The 16,922-nt window shown below is 44.0% G+C and overlaps 1 protein-coding gene across 8 annotated transcripts in view; it reads left to right on the forward strand.

Moving 5' to 3' along the window:
* Positions 1-16,922, forward strand: part of RREB1 (ras responsive element binding protein 1) — a 133,591-nt gene that overhangs the window by 32,172 nt on the left and 84,497 nt on the right. For 4 of the 8 annotated variants that reach the window (XM_063401932.1, XM_063401943.1, XM_063401950.1 and 1 more), the window contains one exon: positions 12,567-12,938. The exons of the other annotated variants lie outside the window; for them this stretch is intronic. In XM_063401932.1, the coding sequence (XP_063258002.1) occupies positions 12,908-12,938 (31 nt within the window). In that variant the 5' untranslated portion in view covers positions 12,567-12,907. The remainder of the gene's footprint in view (positions 1-12,566; positions 12,939-16,922) is intronic. 8 annotated transcript variants of the gene reach the window in all.

Below are 16,922 nucleotides of genomic sequence, written 5' to 3' on the forward strand. Positions count from 1 at the left end.
ATACCATATATAGTCTGGTTTGTGCTTGCTCTAACACCCTGCTGCACGGCGAATTTGCTGGTACCACACAGATTCCTTAGCTCCTGGTAACTGCCTGACAAATAGGATGTTGCCATATGTAACATAAACATTCCACACAACTGGGCTCTTTTACACTCCTGCTCCTAGCATGTTTTTCTGACTGTGACTGTCTTAAGTCTGGCTCTTAAAAACGGAGAGGATTACACAAAACAAGGTACCTTAACAAAGGATGGACCAGGACCCACATGCACGTTTTTTTGCAGAATAAAGCTTCTGCACTTCCCCTGAACATCAGATGTTTGTGTTTACGAATCAGTGTTTTGGGGACGTTTTTTTCTTTCTTTTTTCTCCTCTCTCTGCTTGAAATGCCTGTTTCATCCTAAGTGATGGATCTCAAGTTAAATCTTTGGTTGACTGAGAACTCTCTCTTTTCATTCTAGCATCTTTTGTAGAATTTCTCCCCTTACTCTTTCTCTTGGCCTTCTTTCTGTTTACCCTGAGCTAGCAGGATGCTAAGCAGGGCAGAGGACATGAAGAGCAGCACTGTGGCTGGAGTCACAGCTAATCAGCTCTTACATACAGGTTGTCTTCAGGGTTTTTTGCTTGTTTGTTTTTAACATCATGAAATTGCTTGGATAACATTCTGATTATTTCTAGGCAGAAGTAGCTCAGGAAAATGAGATGAAGCCTTCCTACCTACACCAGGGTGGGGTTTTTCCTCTTTGTGCCTTCTACATCTTGTCCTGTTTGTTGATGTGTGAGAAGACAGGGCAGTGGTGTGGACCCCAGTTAAGCTTGCACAGAGCATTCTGGCTGTCTGCTTGGTGATGCCTGTTAGTGCCTGAGTTCAGCAGGGTGGCGACTGGCAATGCCTCTGTACCACTGTGAGGGTTGCCTAATCAGCTGCAGGTCCATACAGGTGGATTTTCCTATGGTGGCTTGCCCCTTACTTAGGCAGTGCTTCCAGAAGGGAAGTCTTTGCAGGGGGCAATGTTTGGGTGTTACATAAATGGACAGGGCATGCATTTCTGGGGCTCGTCCCTCATTGGCCTGGTCAGAGTGAATTATGTCTGACTGCTTGGCAGTTAATTGGACCATCCCTTCCCATTTCCTAAGCTGATAAGCCCCTCACTGTCTGCCTCAATCAGGCTTCTTTGTTTGAGAAGTTACTAATGCTGTAGAAGAACAGAATAACTACTTTCCTGTAACCAAGTGAGGGGCTCTGATCGATAAATCTATGAAGATTCACCCTTTTTCTTCAGCAAAATCCTTTCACGAGGCTTACTTGTACCGTAACACCAGTAGCAGTTGACAGGTACTGAAAAGTAGGTATAGCTGATGTATTTCATACGTACCTTGTCCCTTTTTGAAAGATTGGTGTTTGTGATGAAGTGTTCTGTGAGCACCTTTGTTCTGGCAGATCCTAGAAGCTGTGCTGAGGACATGGGGGTCTTTAGATACCTCTCCATCAGGACTGGGTCTCAGAAATGGCTTTCTTTTACCACAAAGCCTTCTGACTGGGGCTGTCTTAATGTGTCTGGATGGTGCCTAGCTTAGAGTGGGTGTTGCCAGAAGGTGAGTAATAAATGGTGATTAGTCGTCTCTGAGCTATGGATGTTTGTATGAAAAAGCACTTGGCTGAAAGCTGTGCTTCAACAAGCTCATCAAAATTACACGGGAGACAGTAGTGTAGCATCCCAAAGGTCTGATTTTTCTGTCTTTTGACTTGTTTTGTTTTGACTTTTGTGTATTTATTAAATCTGATTGAGGGAGAAACATGGGTCCCTTTGTCTCCAAATATCAGTAAATATCAGTTGAGTGATATCAGAGTTACAGATTGCAAATGGGCTGAGTGATACAGAATCAGGGTGCACTAAAAGTAAAAGACTATTTTTAGACTGCTCAGTAATCTTTTTAATGCAGAAATGTGGTTATGAACCTTACAGGCATCCTTGTGTTTGTGCCATTGAGTCTATGATACAAATGCACAGGAAAGATGTAAAGGTACCAGTTCCTGTGTTAATGATATATTGAAGTTGAAAAGTAATTTTATATTACAGGAGATCATTTATCCTTTGCAGTCAAAATAGTAAATAAATATAAAACCAAAAGCTATTGTGATTTTTAAAATAGTTCCTGTTCTGAGTTTACGTACGTATTTAAGCAATTCATTGCATCTGTGTGATTGTACAGTTATTTCTAAAACTTTCTGAAAAGAGGATTCATCACAAAAATCTTCCTTCTCCCTCTATCCTTCAGCTGTTTCTGGCAGCTCTCAGGGCCTGAAGCACATAAGGCGGGTATTGCAGGGTTTGTTCTTGTACATAAATTAGAAGGACTGTGACTATTTTGTTTCCCTAAAAACCTTTCCAAAACAGGATTTGCTTTGATGTAGTCGTAGGGGATGTATTTCTGAGTTGGTGGTGTTCAGTCCCGGGATGTCTGTGGCATCGCAGCAGGGTGATAAGAGGACATAGTCACTGCTGAGTTGGGGTGGCTCTTAGTGATGTTCTGCCATTAATGTTTGTTATGCCCAAGAAATGTAGGAACCCAGGAGAGCTGAGCACAGGGCCTGGTCTGTAGGGCAGGATCTGCCAGAGGGGCTGAGGGAAGCAACCACCATCGGTGGCCGGATCATATCCCTTCCTCTCAGGGACTTACCTCCAGTCATCAGACCCCAGGCAGGTAGCCAGAGACTTCTCCTACTGCGACTTCTTTTATTAGCATTTTTGTTGCCTGACAGCATTCAAGGTGATGGGTGGCATATTTGCATTTTGGATTTGGAAGTTTCTGGCAGAGAGTTTGTGGTGTGTGCCCTGTCTGAGCATTACCTAGGCTGGTTCCAGACCAGCCAGCTGGTTCCAAGGCCTTGCCATCGACCGTGGGATCAGCGAGCCTCAGGCTTTCTGAGTGGAGGTGATGAGGGGGGAGGAGGTGTCTTTGTCTTTAAGAAAACAAGAGTTGGAAAGGAAACACTGCAAAGCAGGCAGTTTGTCACTGTGAATGTGTCGGGAAGAAGGAATCCGCGTCCGCAGGGGTCGCCGTGATGGCAGCCCGTGTGCACGGGGACGCGCCGGCCGGGCCGGGCCGGGCAGGGCAGGGCAGGGCAGGGCAGCGCAGCGCGGGTAGGCCGCGCCACAGTCGTGCCCTGCCGCCGGGAACGCGGAGGAGGCAGGAGCAGCCCGCCGTCCCTCAGCCAGCCAGCAGGGATGCAGGAGTTCAGGAAGTGTTCGGCCTCCAAATTAGGGCGACATGAAGGTGAATTAACTGCTGGGCCTGTAAAGGAGCTGTGTGTTCATGTGTGTATAGGACCTTAAGCATAGAAAGGTTTGGGGTGAGTCTGGAAAGGGTCCATGCTTGAGGAATGTAGTTATTCTGGCTTCCGAGGTACTTTTTTTTTTTGTGTAGACAGCATGGAAAACGATTACAAAAACAAGTATTGCAAGACACTTAATGAGATGGGAAACTGGTGGTGTTAAGGCTGTGGCTCTTGGGCTTATGTGCCTGTGAGAGAATTTCAGCTTCTTTCTGCTTCCTTTCTCCAAGCATTTTCTGAGTTGTGAACAATCACAGGTGGAGTTTATTCTGTGGGCTCAAAGTCAGCAACCCCAAAAATGCAAAGTCAAGAAAATCTCTCTTGACTTTTGGAAAGAGGGTCCATGACAGCAACTGGACTTGAGGAAAAAAAGGTACATTTAATGTTTGGTACCAATTCCACCAGTTTAGTCTCAGACCTTATCTGCTGAGATGTCACACTGTCTGCTTTCACCGTTCTGGAGCGCGGATGACTGGGGCTAACCAGACCAGTTTTGAGGGAGCTTAGCCAGCTCCCTAATTTCCAGGTGCAGTGAAGAGAGTCATCAGGGAGAGGAATGGAGAGAAATTGTCAGTAAGTTGTTGTGCATGGAAGAAGCTGGCTGGGCTGCCAGGAGGATTTCCAATTGGAGATCGCTAGGCAGCTTTATTACTGCCCCTGTTTTCTCTTGTGTGTGGCTCGACAGAGCTTTAACCATTTATGCTCAAACACTGCATGTCAGGTGTTTAGCTTCAGGCCACATTTGTTTTTGAAAGAAAAGTAAGTAGTAAAAAAGTTCTTCAGCCATTTTTGAGAATGAAGCTGAGGGAAAAGTGACTTCAGGCTTTGAATTACTTTCATGTCCCCCCTTTTTATGGAAAGTAGAAAAAACCTACGGCAAACTTTGAATCCCTAACAAGAGGGAGAAAGTTGACCTGTTCTTCAAGTTCTCAAAGCTATAATGCAGGAGGGCATTGAGATTTGAGAAAGACAAAGTGGGTGGGAGATTAGAATTCTAGCCATCAATTGAGTAAGTTGTTATGATGGCTGATAATGGCAGTGGTTATTCCTCCAGTGTGGTCTGGTCCTAATGTCTGTTGTAATTCAGAAAGAAAAGGGACTGTGCATGATCCAGTGAAAGCCAAGCATCTTCATGTCTGTCTTGCTCCAGAGCAGAGTAGGTCATTTCAGCTCTGTAAAGACTGAACTTGGTAAACTAGTCCCACATCTTGAGTGAGCACTTCAGTGATCTTGTGTATATATCTGTCCACTCTTTCAGGTGCAAAACACACGTGGGGAATGTGTGATTGTTTCTCTTGCACTGTGATGTACAGGTATAGAATTCCTTGCTGAGGGATTTGTTGGTGTAAGATGAAAACGCTGTTCTTGTGAATGTGCTTTACTCTGGAGGCACTTCTGCTCCATCTGGAGTAAGGGTGGCTTGAAAGTTGTCAGACAAGATTTGCACTCCTTGCCAAACACCACTGGTCTCCTAAATAAAAACAAGGGCCCAGAAGATTGTAAATACCTGTGCATGTGATGTAAACAAACTTCCTGATTCAGGGACCACTGCTGAAGCTAATGGTTCTCCTCCACAGAATGAACCTACTAGTATCAGTTCATTAGCAAGACTGAGGCCTTGATTTGTGATTTGCCCTTAAGTGTAATTTGCAGTAGCCTGTTGACTGTATCTTACTAAGCTACTGTAGATGCAAGAGGGAAACAGACTGAGGCTGGAGTAATACTTACCTTCACTTCCAGTCAGAAGTGTTCAGAGGAAAAAAGAAATGTGCCAGACCTCCAGGATCTCCAGTCAGCTTTCCTGCAAACCTTGGCCACAGCGAATGAAATACCCCTGGTGCTCAATACACAGGACAAAGGCTGCTGCTATATTTAAAAATATATGTATGAAAATGGAACTGGAAGTTGCTGCAAAGGTGCATTTTGCAGGTATAATAGCAAGGAAATTTTTCGAAACTAGTCCTGAAAGAATTTGCAACAGAGAGTTTCTCAGGATACTCCCTGTCATTTCTCATTTGCTTTGCTGAAGTGTTGAAAGAACACCTGGTTTCTGTAGTTATGGCTAGCATAAATTAATTTATAGTTTTGTTTTGATTATATACCATGTATATGTATATGGGTTTTTTTGCTTGATTATGGAAGGGGGGGACTGTAGAAAGAGGATTGTAACTTTTTTAGCAAGACACTTGATTGAAATTATTTATTCAGGTTAAGCACTCCAGGGCAATATTGAGTAGCTCTGTTCTGTTTTGAAGAACTCCTCAAAATGAAAGAAAAATCCCTTTTTTGTTTGTTTTCCAAGAGGGAAAAAACTGAATTTAAAAATGGTTTAAACAGTTCAGTGATTCTTATTCCATTTCTTGCAAACTTCTCCCTTGCACGTGAGCCCAACCATTCTGCCCCTCTCTACTTGCCCACAGATTTACCATGTAACTGATTTTGGAGGTGGGTTTACACATTTGTTTTAAAAACACTGCAGTCTCCATCTCTAGTAATCCACCAGGTGGAAGCAGATGTGTAGAATATCTGTGCATGTATTTGTGAATCTGGATTTGTGCAGATTTGGTGTTTCTAAGAGGGCCGTGTGTGTGCAAAGACAAGGGAACCCTTGGCAGTGTAATAACATCAGTAAAGCAAAAATTTGCAGTCAGCCACTAGCAGGGTTTGTTGGTGGTTTTGTTCATGCAGTGGGCTGGGGGACATTGTATTAGCCAATGCTTCTGATGCATGGTTAGACAGCACTTCCCTTGCTGTTCTGAATTACAGGAGGGAGAAGGGTATCAGGGAGGGGATGGAGAGAGTAAGACAGAAAGTGATTTCTTGGAGATGGGTGCTCTTTTTGTGCTAACAGAGGTTTTGGTCTCTTAGCCTCAAGTGCGCTCTTCTGCCCTACAGACTTGTTCATCACGTACTGATGTCTTTCTTGTGTCCATCTTCCTGTTCACCACCTGGCATCCCAGTACCTCTCTGCTCTTGCAAAAAGCAGCACCTTGGAAGTTCAGGCAGTGTCCCTGTAGTGTTCGGGCCTCACAGTGATTTTGCTTTGAGTGCATCTTGGTTGGGAAATACACTAAAAGTGTGAAGATTTTTATTTTGTTTAGACGAGGGATAGGTGGGAGGGCAGGGTGAGTCCATGTGGGGTCAAACAGGAAGCTTGATGGAGCTCAAAGTGGCCTCCTGAAAGCATCTCTCCAGTCTGTGGGTCTTCTAAAGGCAGTCATGTGGAAAGGGGCTGTGCTATCCAGATTTACAGTGCCTGCTGTGTTTTGTGTGACAGAAATACTCTGGCTGTGTACTGCTGCAGGTTTTTGTTGTCCTTCTGCAGGTTTTGCTGATGGCTTCTCCATTGACCTCTTGCACTAAACTTCATGTCACTGCCTGACAAAACTGGGTTCTTAATAATTTAAAGTTTACTTACAGACCAAAGCCTGGACAGTACAATGTGTTGAATATATATTGGATGAAATAATTTCCTTGCTGGTTTGTACTCTTCCAGTTTTTCTTAATTTTGAGCATGTTATAGAAACAATTAGATCTCCTAAAAGTGAGGGTATTTGCATTTTAAGTCCAGAGTTTCAAAACCGAGTCCTGTACTTGTACTCTGTGCATATTGAAACAAAAATAAAATGGAGGAAAATCTGAAATAAGCCTTTTGCATCACTTGAGGCCCAGTGGGAGCTGAGGGTCAGGATCACTCTGAGAATTAATCAGTTCACTAGAGAATACGATACAAGGAAATGATGGTATTGCCATAAGGTTTTCAGGCTTTTTATTAGTAGCAGAAACTTTAAAAACAGAGTGAGAGAAAGCCTGGGATCAGGAGTGGCCTGAAGAGGAAATGACCAAGACCAGCTGAGAAATGCAGAGAATGGTGGTTCAGGAGTGCTGCTTTAGTCCATCTGTGCAAAACTCCTGTCTGTCTTATGAAGGGGGGTGAGAGAGATCACAGTTCTGGGCTATCTCACTTCTTAATGCAGTTTTGAATAACGTGAAACAGTTCCGGGCCTTCCACTTTCCTTTCACACTGAGGATTTTTTAAACAGGGAATGCCAGGCCTGCAGAAAAGGGACTGTAATCACAAATCTGAAAGCAGCATGTGACCTTTCTTGTCATTTCTAACAAGCCAGAACTTTGCAGAAATCTGCCCAGGCAAACTTTTGGTCCTGCTGTGCCCCAGTGCAATAATTATAATGCAGAAACAGCTGATGGGTCACGTCTCCAGGCCTGTGCAGCGTTATGACTTGCTACCTACATTCCATGTTTAGCTTTGAGAGATCAGATGGTGCAAGCAATGTGAGCTAGCAGTGCCTGAGGACATGCTCAGGGCAACACGTCCTGTCCCTCTGCAGCTTTGGTTTCTTTTCTCTGCTTCTGACCCATCCCCTTAAGGTGATGCATTTTACAATAAATACCAATCTCTCCAGGAGGTGAGCTGCCCCTGTGGAAGCATGTGGGCCATTCCCACTGTGCTGTATGTTAAATCCGGGGGCCCAAGGTTTGTAAATATTGTCTCTAACTGGGCACTCCAGGTGAGCTGCTTGCCCTACTTGCTGGTAGCTCTGGAGCTGTGGTTGGTGCACGTGTGGCACACGGTGGCAGGCTGCTTCAGCATCGTTACTGATGTGATTTAATGAAGCACGTGTAGTATTGGAGGGGGTGAATTTTGTCTTTGTGCGTGGGGAAAGGATCATTGACAAAAGTTTACAAACAAACAAACGAGTTGAAAATTAGGCTTAATTCAGCCATGTGCGGGAAGGGAGGTGGATATTTTCGAGACATGTTTGTTTTGTGCTTAGCGCTGTGCAAAAGTTACGCCCAGTCCTTGATCTAGGAAAAATTGGATAGGTAAGCAGAAAAGTACTAACTCATTGCCTAAGACTGCTCTTGCTCGCTTACTCTCCTCATCCAGGGATGCCATGGGAGAGGTGCAGTAGAGACATTTTAATTGAGGTAGTTTATGTTAGTGTGAACTTATTTTCACTGGGTTTAATCCAAAAACAGAACTTCAGGTATATTTTTAAATGTTTTTATGGCAGAGATGTTGCAAATGAGCTCTGAGCTGGAGAGAAGGGAGTGAGGGGGGAGCAGGAGGAGGGAGTCTGGAGATGGAGCCGGTTGTGGGTTCATTCCACTACATCTTTTCATCTTTCCCCGGTACTGCAACACCGCAGGAGTAGAATTACCGACAACATTCTTGCTCAGGTCTCTCATCCCTCACTCAAATAGAGGGTGTAATTTGACTATGTCTCAGCTCCCATGTGTGAAGGCTGTTGATGAAACTATATGTATGTGCATTTTTAAGTACAAACAAAAACCAAACCCAAACAAGCACCAATCTCAATTCAGATCTGTTCAATGATCCTGGATCACCATGTGGTTGTTCAAACTCTAGAACTGGCATGAGGCCGGAGGGAGAACACGTGGCCAGAGCTGTGGGGTAAAGTAAGGACTGGCAGTCTGTCCTTCTGAATGACAGCTGTGGCTTACATCAGGTTAAATCAGTCTGGACGCTGCAGGCTGTGGCAAAGCAGAATGGATTAAAAGCAGGTTTTCACTTCTAGCCTTGCATTTCCTGCAATCTGCATCAGCTTGTGGGGGTGCATGTGTTTCTGCATCCCAGCTGCCATGGAAAATGAGAGGCATCTTCTCCCAGGACAGTTCTCCCAGTCGGTATTTATTGAAGTTTTCCTGATGCAAATGGCTGTGTCCGCAGCTGTCACAGATAGATTGTGAATCTGGGTTTTCACCTCCTGCTCTCTGTTCCTATCAGCTGTTTGCGGCTGCACACAGGTTGACAGTGAGGCCTGCTGGGCTGCTTAATGGGTGGCCTGGCACTGCTTTGCCTGATGCAGATCATTTCTATTGGCCAAGGTTATCTCCTCCTGATCTTATAGCCAGAATTCAGCCTCCCGTTGGCACGGTAATTGTGAAAAGGAGGGCTTCTGAAAGAATTCCTAAGGGCTGGAATATCCTTCCTGGTTTTGTGAAAACGATGGGGTTTTTTCATCACTGCTCTGAACGGGAAAGGAAAGTGCCTTAATGTTAAGTTTGCAAATTCAGAGAAGGTTGTGTCTAAAGATTCTTTTTTTCTAAAATCCACAGTGGAGACTAAAAAATTGGTATGGCAGGAGGCTGCTGTACTCAATCCACTTTTGCTACTGTACTTTCTTGGTTGCTTGTGCACTGCGTACTGGTAGCTTGCTGTACAGGATACATGGCATCTGATTTCTTCCTAGCTGTAGCTTTTTGTACCAAAATGTCTTACCTGGGTTGCAGTTGGTTCCATGTATGGGACTAAATGTGTTTGCGTGCTTTTGGGATGAACAGGGACTTCTGTTACCTGTGTAATGGATTGAGGCAGAGAGATTAGTGGTGAAAATGAGGAGAGAGGGTGGAGCTGAATTTTCTTTTCTGGAGTCATGAGGCTCCTCCTGTAGCAGAGAGGGAGCATAGTACATGGAACCTGAAGACCTTTAAAGTACATGCTGAAATGGATGCTGGGAAGATACAGTACAGTGCTTGGGCACAACTCCAAGGCTCCCAAGGCAAGTAATATTTAAACAAGCTGAACAGCCCCTTTCGGCAAGCAGCAGGAAATCCAGCACTGAGCTTTGTGTTGTTGCATGGTCAGCAGAAGATAAAAGCTCAGGCTATGCAGCTGGGGTTCCCTCCTATCACTGGATGGCAAACTGTTAAAAAAAGATAAAAGAACAGAAAAGGACAGGGGGTCGTCTTACTGAAAAGCATTCCTTCATATTTTAAGCCATCGAAGTACTTTGAAATTCACTGAGCCTAATGTAAGTCAGGAACAGCACCATCGGGGTGTGTTGGAGCTTTTACATCAGCTGGCAGGCAAAAGATGAGTTTGTCCCTCTGCTTCATCACAGATAAAGATTGAACATGGGTAGGACTGTGATATGCATAGATACCTCACCACAAGCCCCACAGCGAGCAGGAGCTTCCCAGAATTTTTTTTTAGGAGCAAGGCGTGTAAATGGTGGGTCTGCTGCTGACTGGGAGTCTCATTCTAAAATTTAATCAGCATTCAGCCATATACAGCCTTTCGAGGTCCCACTTTCTGCAGCTAATCCTTGGTTAGGGACTATTTTAGCAATGAGGAAGAGAATTTAAATGAATGAGATTGTTAGTTCAAGTCTTCTAATCAGTATTTACTGTATTCTTCCCCTCTGTCCCTCCTGCTTTTCTCCTGCATCACAGCACTAGTGGGAAAGAAAATGCTTCAGAGCATTTGTTACCAATTTAGCAGCAAGTACGTGCTCAAATTTGGGATTTCTGAGATCTGTGTGTGCCATATGTAGGCAAAATGTAGTACTTGCAAGTACCAGTAGAAGGGAATAAACACAACTTTGCTGTTCTGCAGATAGTGTTTCTTTATTCTAATGAAACCTACATTTGTGCAGCCTTTTTGTTTTGGTGGGACGGTTAACCGTCCTCCCTAGGGTGCCTAATTGCTTATCATGGACTAATCAGTCCCCTGGGTATATGAAGGGATGAAACACTGCCAGGATAGAGCCTGTGACTTTCCCCAGAGGTGTGATAACCCTCCCAATTAACCCCACCCATCGGGGAGCTTCCCTACTGCTGTTTTAAAGACCTCCTATTTCAGAAATCCTCTGTGTTTACAGATTTTAGGAAGTTTAAAGAGGTGTATTTACTGAGAATCTTTTGAACCTGTAAGCTCTCATGTTTTTTATGTCAGGTTTGTATTGAATATTGTTTCAAGTTTGGTGTGAAAATGCTGAACGTGTTTATGTTTATGAAAGTGCCAACCTGCATAGCCCCATGGCGTGCCAGACCCTAACAGATAAGGAAGGGGCCAGTTTCTGTCTTCAGCTGTTGGTAGATAGGGACGGCAAAATCTTCTCACTTCAGAAACTGCATTTGAAGTCCACATGAAGAAATGAGTGAAACAAACCTGGTGGTGGCTCTTCTAATTTTTGGTGGAATGATAGTTACATGTTACCATGTGTGACAGTGGGTAGATTAAAAGTTTTTCACCTTACAGTAAAAAATAATTCATTTAACCAGTGGTTTTGCTTGCATTCTCCTTTCAGTTTCCTGTTTTAACTCATTCATAAGACATGCTTGTCTGCTGTACAGGTTGAGATGGCTACTGATTGCCTGAATTCTTCTCTTGTATCTTTTTATATTGAATGGTTGAGTGCCATGAGGCGTATAAAGCTTACTACAAAACAGTAGTCTTTGAACTAGAAGTGGGAAACAGCTCCTGCAATTTAGCATCTGAGTGAAAATATGAGTTCTCGTGTTGAGGTTTCTTTGTCCTTTACTTCTGCTCTGAATGAGCACAATTTTTGTGTGAAATTTGGAAGATTGAGTTGGTCAGTTGGGTAGAAATAATAGTTTGTTCCTTGAAAAAGCTGTAACCTAATCAGTGAATAATACCAGATTTTTTTTTCTTCTGTGATTCTGTTAAAATACTTTAGGTTTTCTTCACTTCTGGTTGTAGAGTATATTCTAAGTGATGTTAGCAAGATGGATGTAAATAAAAATATTGTTACAGTGTGTACTGCTTAAACCTTTAAAGCAAGATGATTTCATGCTTAGTGTGTACTGCTTAAACCTTTAAAGCAAAATTATTTCATGCTTAGAATTAAAAGAAGGTGGCTGTGTGGGCGTGTATGTTTATATTTCTGAGAAAATGTAAATGTGGAAGCATCACACCTCAAAAGAAGTGTGACTTTCAGTATCATGGGTCTGATTATGATATTTCAGTGTTGCTTCTCTATGTGTGCATATATGAAAGTGATTAGTCAAGTTTCCACTGGCAAACTCTCGCTCTATTCCTGCAGAAATTGGGGTGGGTGCACAGGCCACTTGATCACTTTTTGTTGCTGTTGTTGTTCATTTTTCTCTATTTGCAGCTACTACTTTCCCCAGAATTGGGTTGAACCTATACACAGTTCATACAAGTTTGTTCCAGGCTGTTTTTGTTAAATATATATCAGTGGAGTCAGCAGAAGGAAATTAATTTCCCTTTTCATATGTGGATTGTTTCAAGAATTGTCTGTATCATCTGTTTCATGGAAATGTGTGAAGCACTAGCAGTGGAATTGGTTTTTTGGAAGGAGAGGGTGGTTTTGGACTAGCAGCAGACGTTTTTGGCTGGAAGAATAGCAACTTGAAACTTCACTTACTGAAGAAACCTGTTCACAATTTTGTCTGTTTTGTTTGTTTTTTTTTTCCTCAGCGTTCCTGAAATAAACTTCCTGCAATTCTTTGCAGTGTGCAGGTGTCCAGACTCCCCTTTACTCATGGTCGCCTGTGAAACCCGTCAGGCAACTGAAGGCTGTACCTAAAATTCTGCTGGCAGTGCAGCACACTGCAGTGGCCTTGCTATAGTTACGGTGGACACCTTGTGCAGCCACAGCTGTAGCATCCCCTCGTAGTCCGAACAGCTCTGCCTCTTGCGGTCCAGGAGTCTGCACGTGTGGAGGACTGCCTGGAATAGAAAAAGGAAAGCTGCAGAGAGTGTAAGCTGCTGCTTGATCCGTGTGGCTGTTGTGCCGAGGAACATCAAAACTTTGCTGGATGGATCCGACAGCTCGTTGCAAAGTAGAGGGTCAGTCTTGCCGGTTATTTGCAGTTATTAACCTTAGTGGATTTTAATTTTTTTTTTCCTTTGTTTTTATATTTTTCTCTGTATGCCTAAGAGGATTGTGGCCTTGCAACCAGAATGCTCATGTTCAGGAAACTTGAGGCTGTTCCTACTGAAGGGCTTTGAAGATCAGCAGGCATTTCCTCCAGGGTTTACAGCATTGTTGGAGGAAACATTCCCTGCAGAAGTCTTCAGGCCTATCCACCCGACTTTGGTCATTTCTTACCTCACCAGCACGTGGATTATGCTGTTTGCAGACTGTCTAAGCTGCACGATGACCTCCGTGGATTCCTCATGAGCTTTTACAGGCCAGGCCTGTGTACTTTGTAAAATCCTTTAGAAATGCCTGCTAGGCTTTTAAAGTCCCAGAGCATAGACTGTAGTACAAGGAACTCGGAAAGTCAGCAGCTGGATATGGTTGTGGATGAAGGGGGATTTGTGTGTGTCTGTGTATGCAGTTCTTGTTTTGAAAATACGTATCTTTTCGGGTCAGATAGTGATATATTGTTCCTGTGAAGGCTTCTTGTACTGTCTGATAAAGCTGAAGGACTACTGAATTCCATAAGAAATTGATGAGCAAGATCCCTATGCCCTTTCTTTGCATGTGTGTTGCAGTTTATGAAAATGAACAGATGCTGTTTCATTTTGTCAGCGTGCTGGAAGCACCTCCCACAGGTTACTTGCACTGTGTGTACTTCAGAATAGAAAGAAAACTCACACTGAGGAGTACCACTGGCAAGAAGCTCTGCTGTTTAAATTTTTCCAAGTGTCTGTCCTGTGCAGATCTCAACTTGGAGAGGCTTGCCAGCACTGTCTATTGCTGTAATTCATTTACCTGGCTAAACCAAGAAAGAAACTTTGTATTTCAGATTTTAGAGCTCTGCAAACAAGCCCAAAGGCTATTGGCCAGCTGGTCTAAGCCAGTGGGTGTGCTCACAAAACGTGTGGCACCTTGTTCATAGGTGGTAAGAGAGAGCTATTTTTCTGAAGGCTGGATTTCTCCTTCACTTGGACAAAGCAATAAACCTCAGTCTGAGTGATCTTTGGTACTTTGGCATCTGTGGCAAGTATGTATCTACAATAAGCCCCGGTAAAATTAAAACAGCTAGTTTGTATCTTTTAACTCTGGCTCACAATTCCAGGAGAATGTCAGCTGGTGATTGTCTATGCTTAATATCACATGGAGACTGTATAGTTGGTTTATGTCTGTTCTGGTCCTTAGCACACTGTAGGAGTTGGTTGACTTGAGATCTGCTTGTGCCTGTTGTGGTGGGGGGCAGATGTTGGCTTTGGTTTGTGGGCCTGCAGAGTCTGCTTGGTGTGGAGATACAAGCTCAGAAAGAGTGCTACCAGTTGTCTTGCTGATGAAAAAGCTGTGTAGGCCCTTGGGATGCTGCAACTGGAGGCTGACATTACAAGTGCCTCCTAGGGTGGATGGGAGAGGGAGGGCTGTACAGCATGCTTCTGAGTCTCTTTGCTCCAGCATCTCTCTCTCTCCCCTCCCTGTGGCTTGTGCTTACCTCCCTGAAAATCTCAAGCTAAAACTCCCTAATTTAAAAATCTGTTTCTGGGGGAAAGGGGTAGGGATATGATTTGTGTTTCTGAACTTTTTAAATTATTTTGGTTATCTTGTTGTTGTTGTTGTTGTTTGTGATGTGATAGGGGGAATAGTTTCTGTGCTGACCAGAAACAGAATGCAGAAAGATATGATGCTAACAAGGTGGGGGGAGAAAAGGAGGTGTTTGTTTAGAAAAAGCCTAGTCACTAAAGCCTGTGGGGCAGAGGAACCCTGCTGATAACACAGATGAAACAGTCTGCCTCTTTCCTAACTTTAGAGGAGAGGAGCTTTGTAATAAATGGCTGCCATGTGGCAGCTGTCTCCCAGCTTCGTGAGCCTGGCAGTAGTTAATCCTGTCAGCAAGTCATGCTCCCTGGAAAAGAGCAGTGAGAAAAGCTTCAAACTCTTGAATCATTTTATTTGCAAAATATTTGCATGTTGAATGTCTTTCTGCTTCAAAAAATTTTGGTAATTTGGTGTAGGTTTCCATCTTTAAGTAACATTAAAGTGCAGTTGTGTTGGCTTTTAAATAAAATGTTAGAAACGTGCTGAGATATTGCAAATCTTTTCTCTCTTTAAAAAAGTCATTTTAGTTTTGGAAGGTGTATGTTTCAGAGTACAAAATGCACTGTGTAGAGAAGGGACACTGTGTTGCTATTCCTGTATGTTAAAAAATTACAGGTTGAGCATTTGAGATCATGGTTATCCTGAAAAACTTGAGGCTTTAAAATTGACCTGTTTACTTCAGTTTACTTTTTGTATTTTGCTGAGCATGTAATGTGTCTGTCCTTTTTCCAAAAGTCAAAAAACTAGAATTTTTACTTAAAAATTTGGAGATTTTGTGCAGTAATGTGGCACCATCAGATTTTACAGGCTCATGATAAAATCTTGATGGTTGACAACATTACCACCAGGAAATGGGTTTAAATCCCTGTAATTTCTATTTTTTTCTGTTCTCATTTTGCTGTGTTATCTTGTGAAACACAAAATGTTTTGGCAAGCTACCTGGTACAGTGCTCCCAGCAGAGAGAGTGTGCTGGCATCTCCTGCAAAGACAGTGTGGTTGGGCTGCAAAGGATGAGTTGGGAGCTCTGCCATAAGCAAACTGATGCTCTCCCCCTTGGGCTTGCCTGTGTTTGCTAGCATATGGATGCAGTTAGAGTGGTGAAACACCATGTGGGACATAGCTGCTCCAAGAGGAGTTTTTTCCTGGTCTGGTTTATCCTATTTTCAGAATGATTTTTGTAAAATTGTGTGTGCATTCAGTTCCTCTGTGAAACTTCAAATACTCATCTTGGAGGAGCAGAGTTGCAGCCAGAGCTCCGCACAAGAAACAGGGCACTAGCACAGGAAATTTTCTGTCGCTTCCTCGGTGTGATTCATCCTGCCTCTGTAATTACTGCTGAACCCATCCTGCACACGCACACAGCTCTGACTACATGTAAAGAGCAAGTGTGAGGAGGTGAAATGTTTCTCCCTCCAGAGATTTGCTTTAAACCTTCACCTCGAGTGCTGGCTCCAAGGCTGCCCTTGGCTGAGCTGCTGGCCATCAGGGTGAGGGACAGAGATGGGGACAGGGACAGGCCCTCCTTCCCTCCCTCCCTCCCTGCCTCCCTTCCCAACAGCTGCAGGCAGCAATTGCCAGGGAGCAGCCTGGCCGCATGGTTTCGTGGCTTTCTTCCTCCTGTTACTAATGCGCCTCCTTGTTTCCGTGGTGCTGTGCAGAGGAACAACCAGACGGATTGTCTCCTCTCGGGGTGGGTGCCCAGGCATCTGCACAGCCAGTTGGTATGGCACAGGAGTCCCTGTTTTTTCAGTGACACCAGGGGCTATTGATGGCAGGCTGGGGCTCTGCTGCTGCTGCTGCAGCACAGATGCTTGCTCTTGGCCCACCTTAAAAGGACAAGATATCCCGTGGTTTAGACTGGCCATATATTGTCGGGGATGTCAGCATCTCCGTCACAGCTACCCAGCTGAGCCCGGCGTCCCGCTTCGCCTGCCCTGCGTGCCTGCAGCCTCTCCTCAGTCAGAGCTGAGAGGTGCTGTAACTTGGAGTATTCGAAGGGGAGGTCTCTTTACTTCTCTGTTACTCAGAAATGTTTTCCATCTAGCTCACCCATTGGGATCTTGGACAAATATCTCATTCTCTCAGCACGATTCTTGCTTAGGCATACAGGTGATGGGACATTAACCTTTTGCTCTCCCCACGTCCCCTCCAGGGTGTTAAGTCAAATGGGTTTGTCAGGGCAACATGAAAATGAAAAAAAACCCCAAGCAACAAACACGCAAAGCTACATTTTGATTCTTTCCTCATTCTGCAATCCTTCATCCCCTCTTGCATGTCTGAAATAGCAGCAGCAGCAGGAGATGAGGTTTTGTCTTCATGGGCT

The sequence above is a fragment of the Prinia subflava genome, chromosome 1 (assembly GCF_021018805.1).
Source record: "Prinia subflava isolate CZ2003 ecotype Zambia chromosome 1, Cam_Psub_1.2, whole genome shotgun sequence".
In the NCBI taxonomy this organism is placed as follows: domain Eukaryota; kingdom Metazoa; phylum Chordata; class Aves; order Passeriformes; family Cisticolidae; genus Prinia; species Prinia subflava.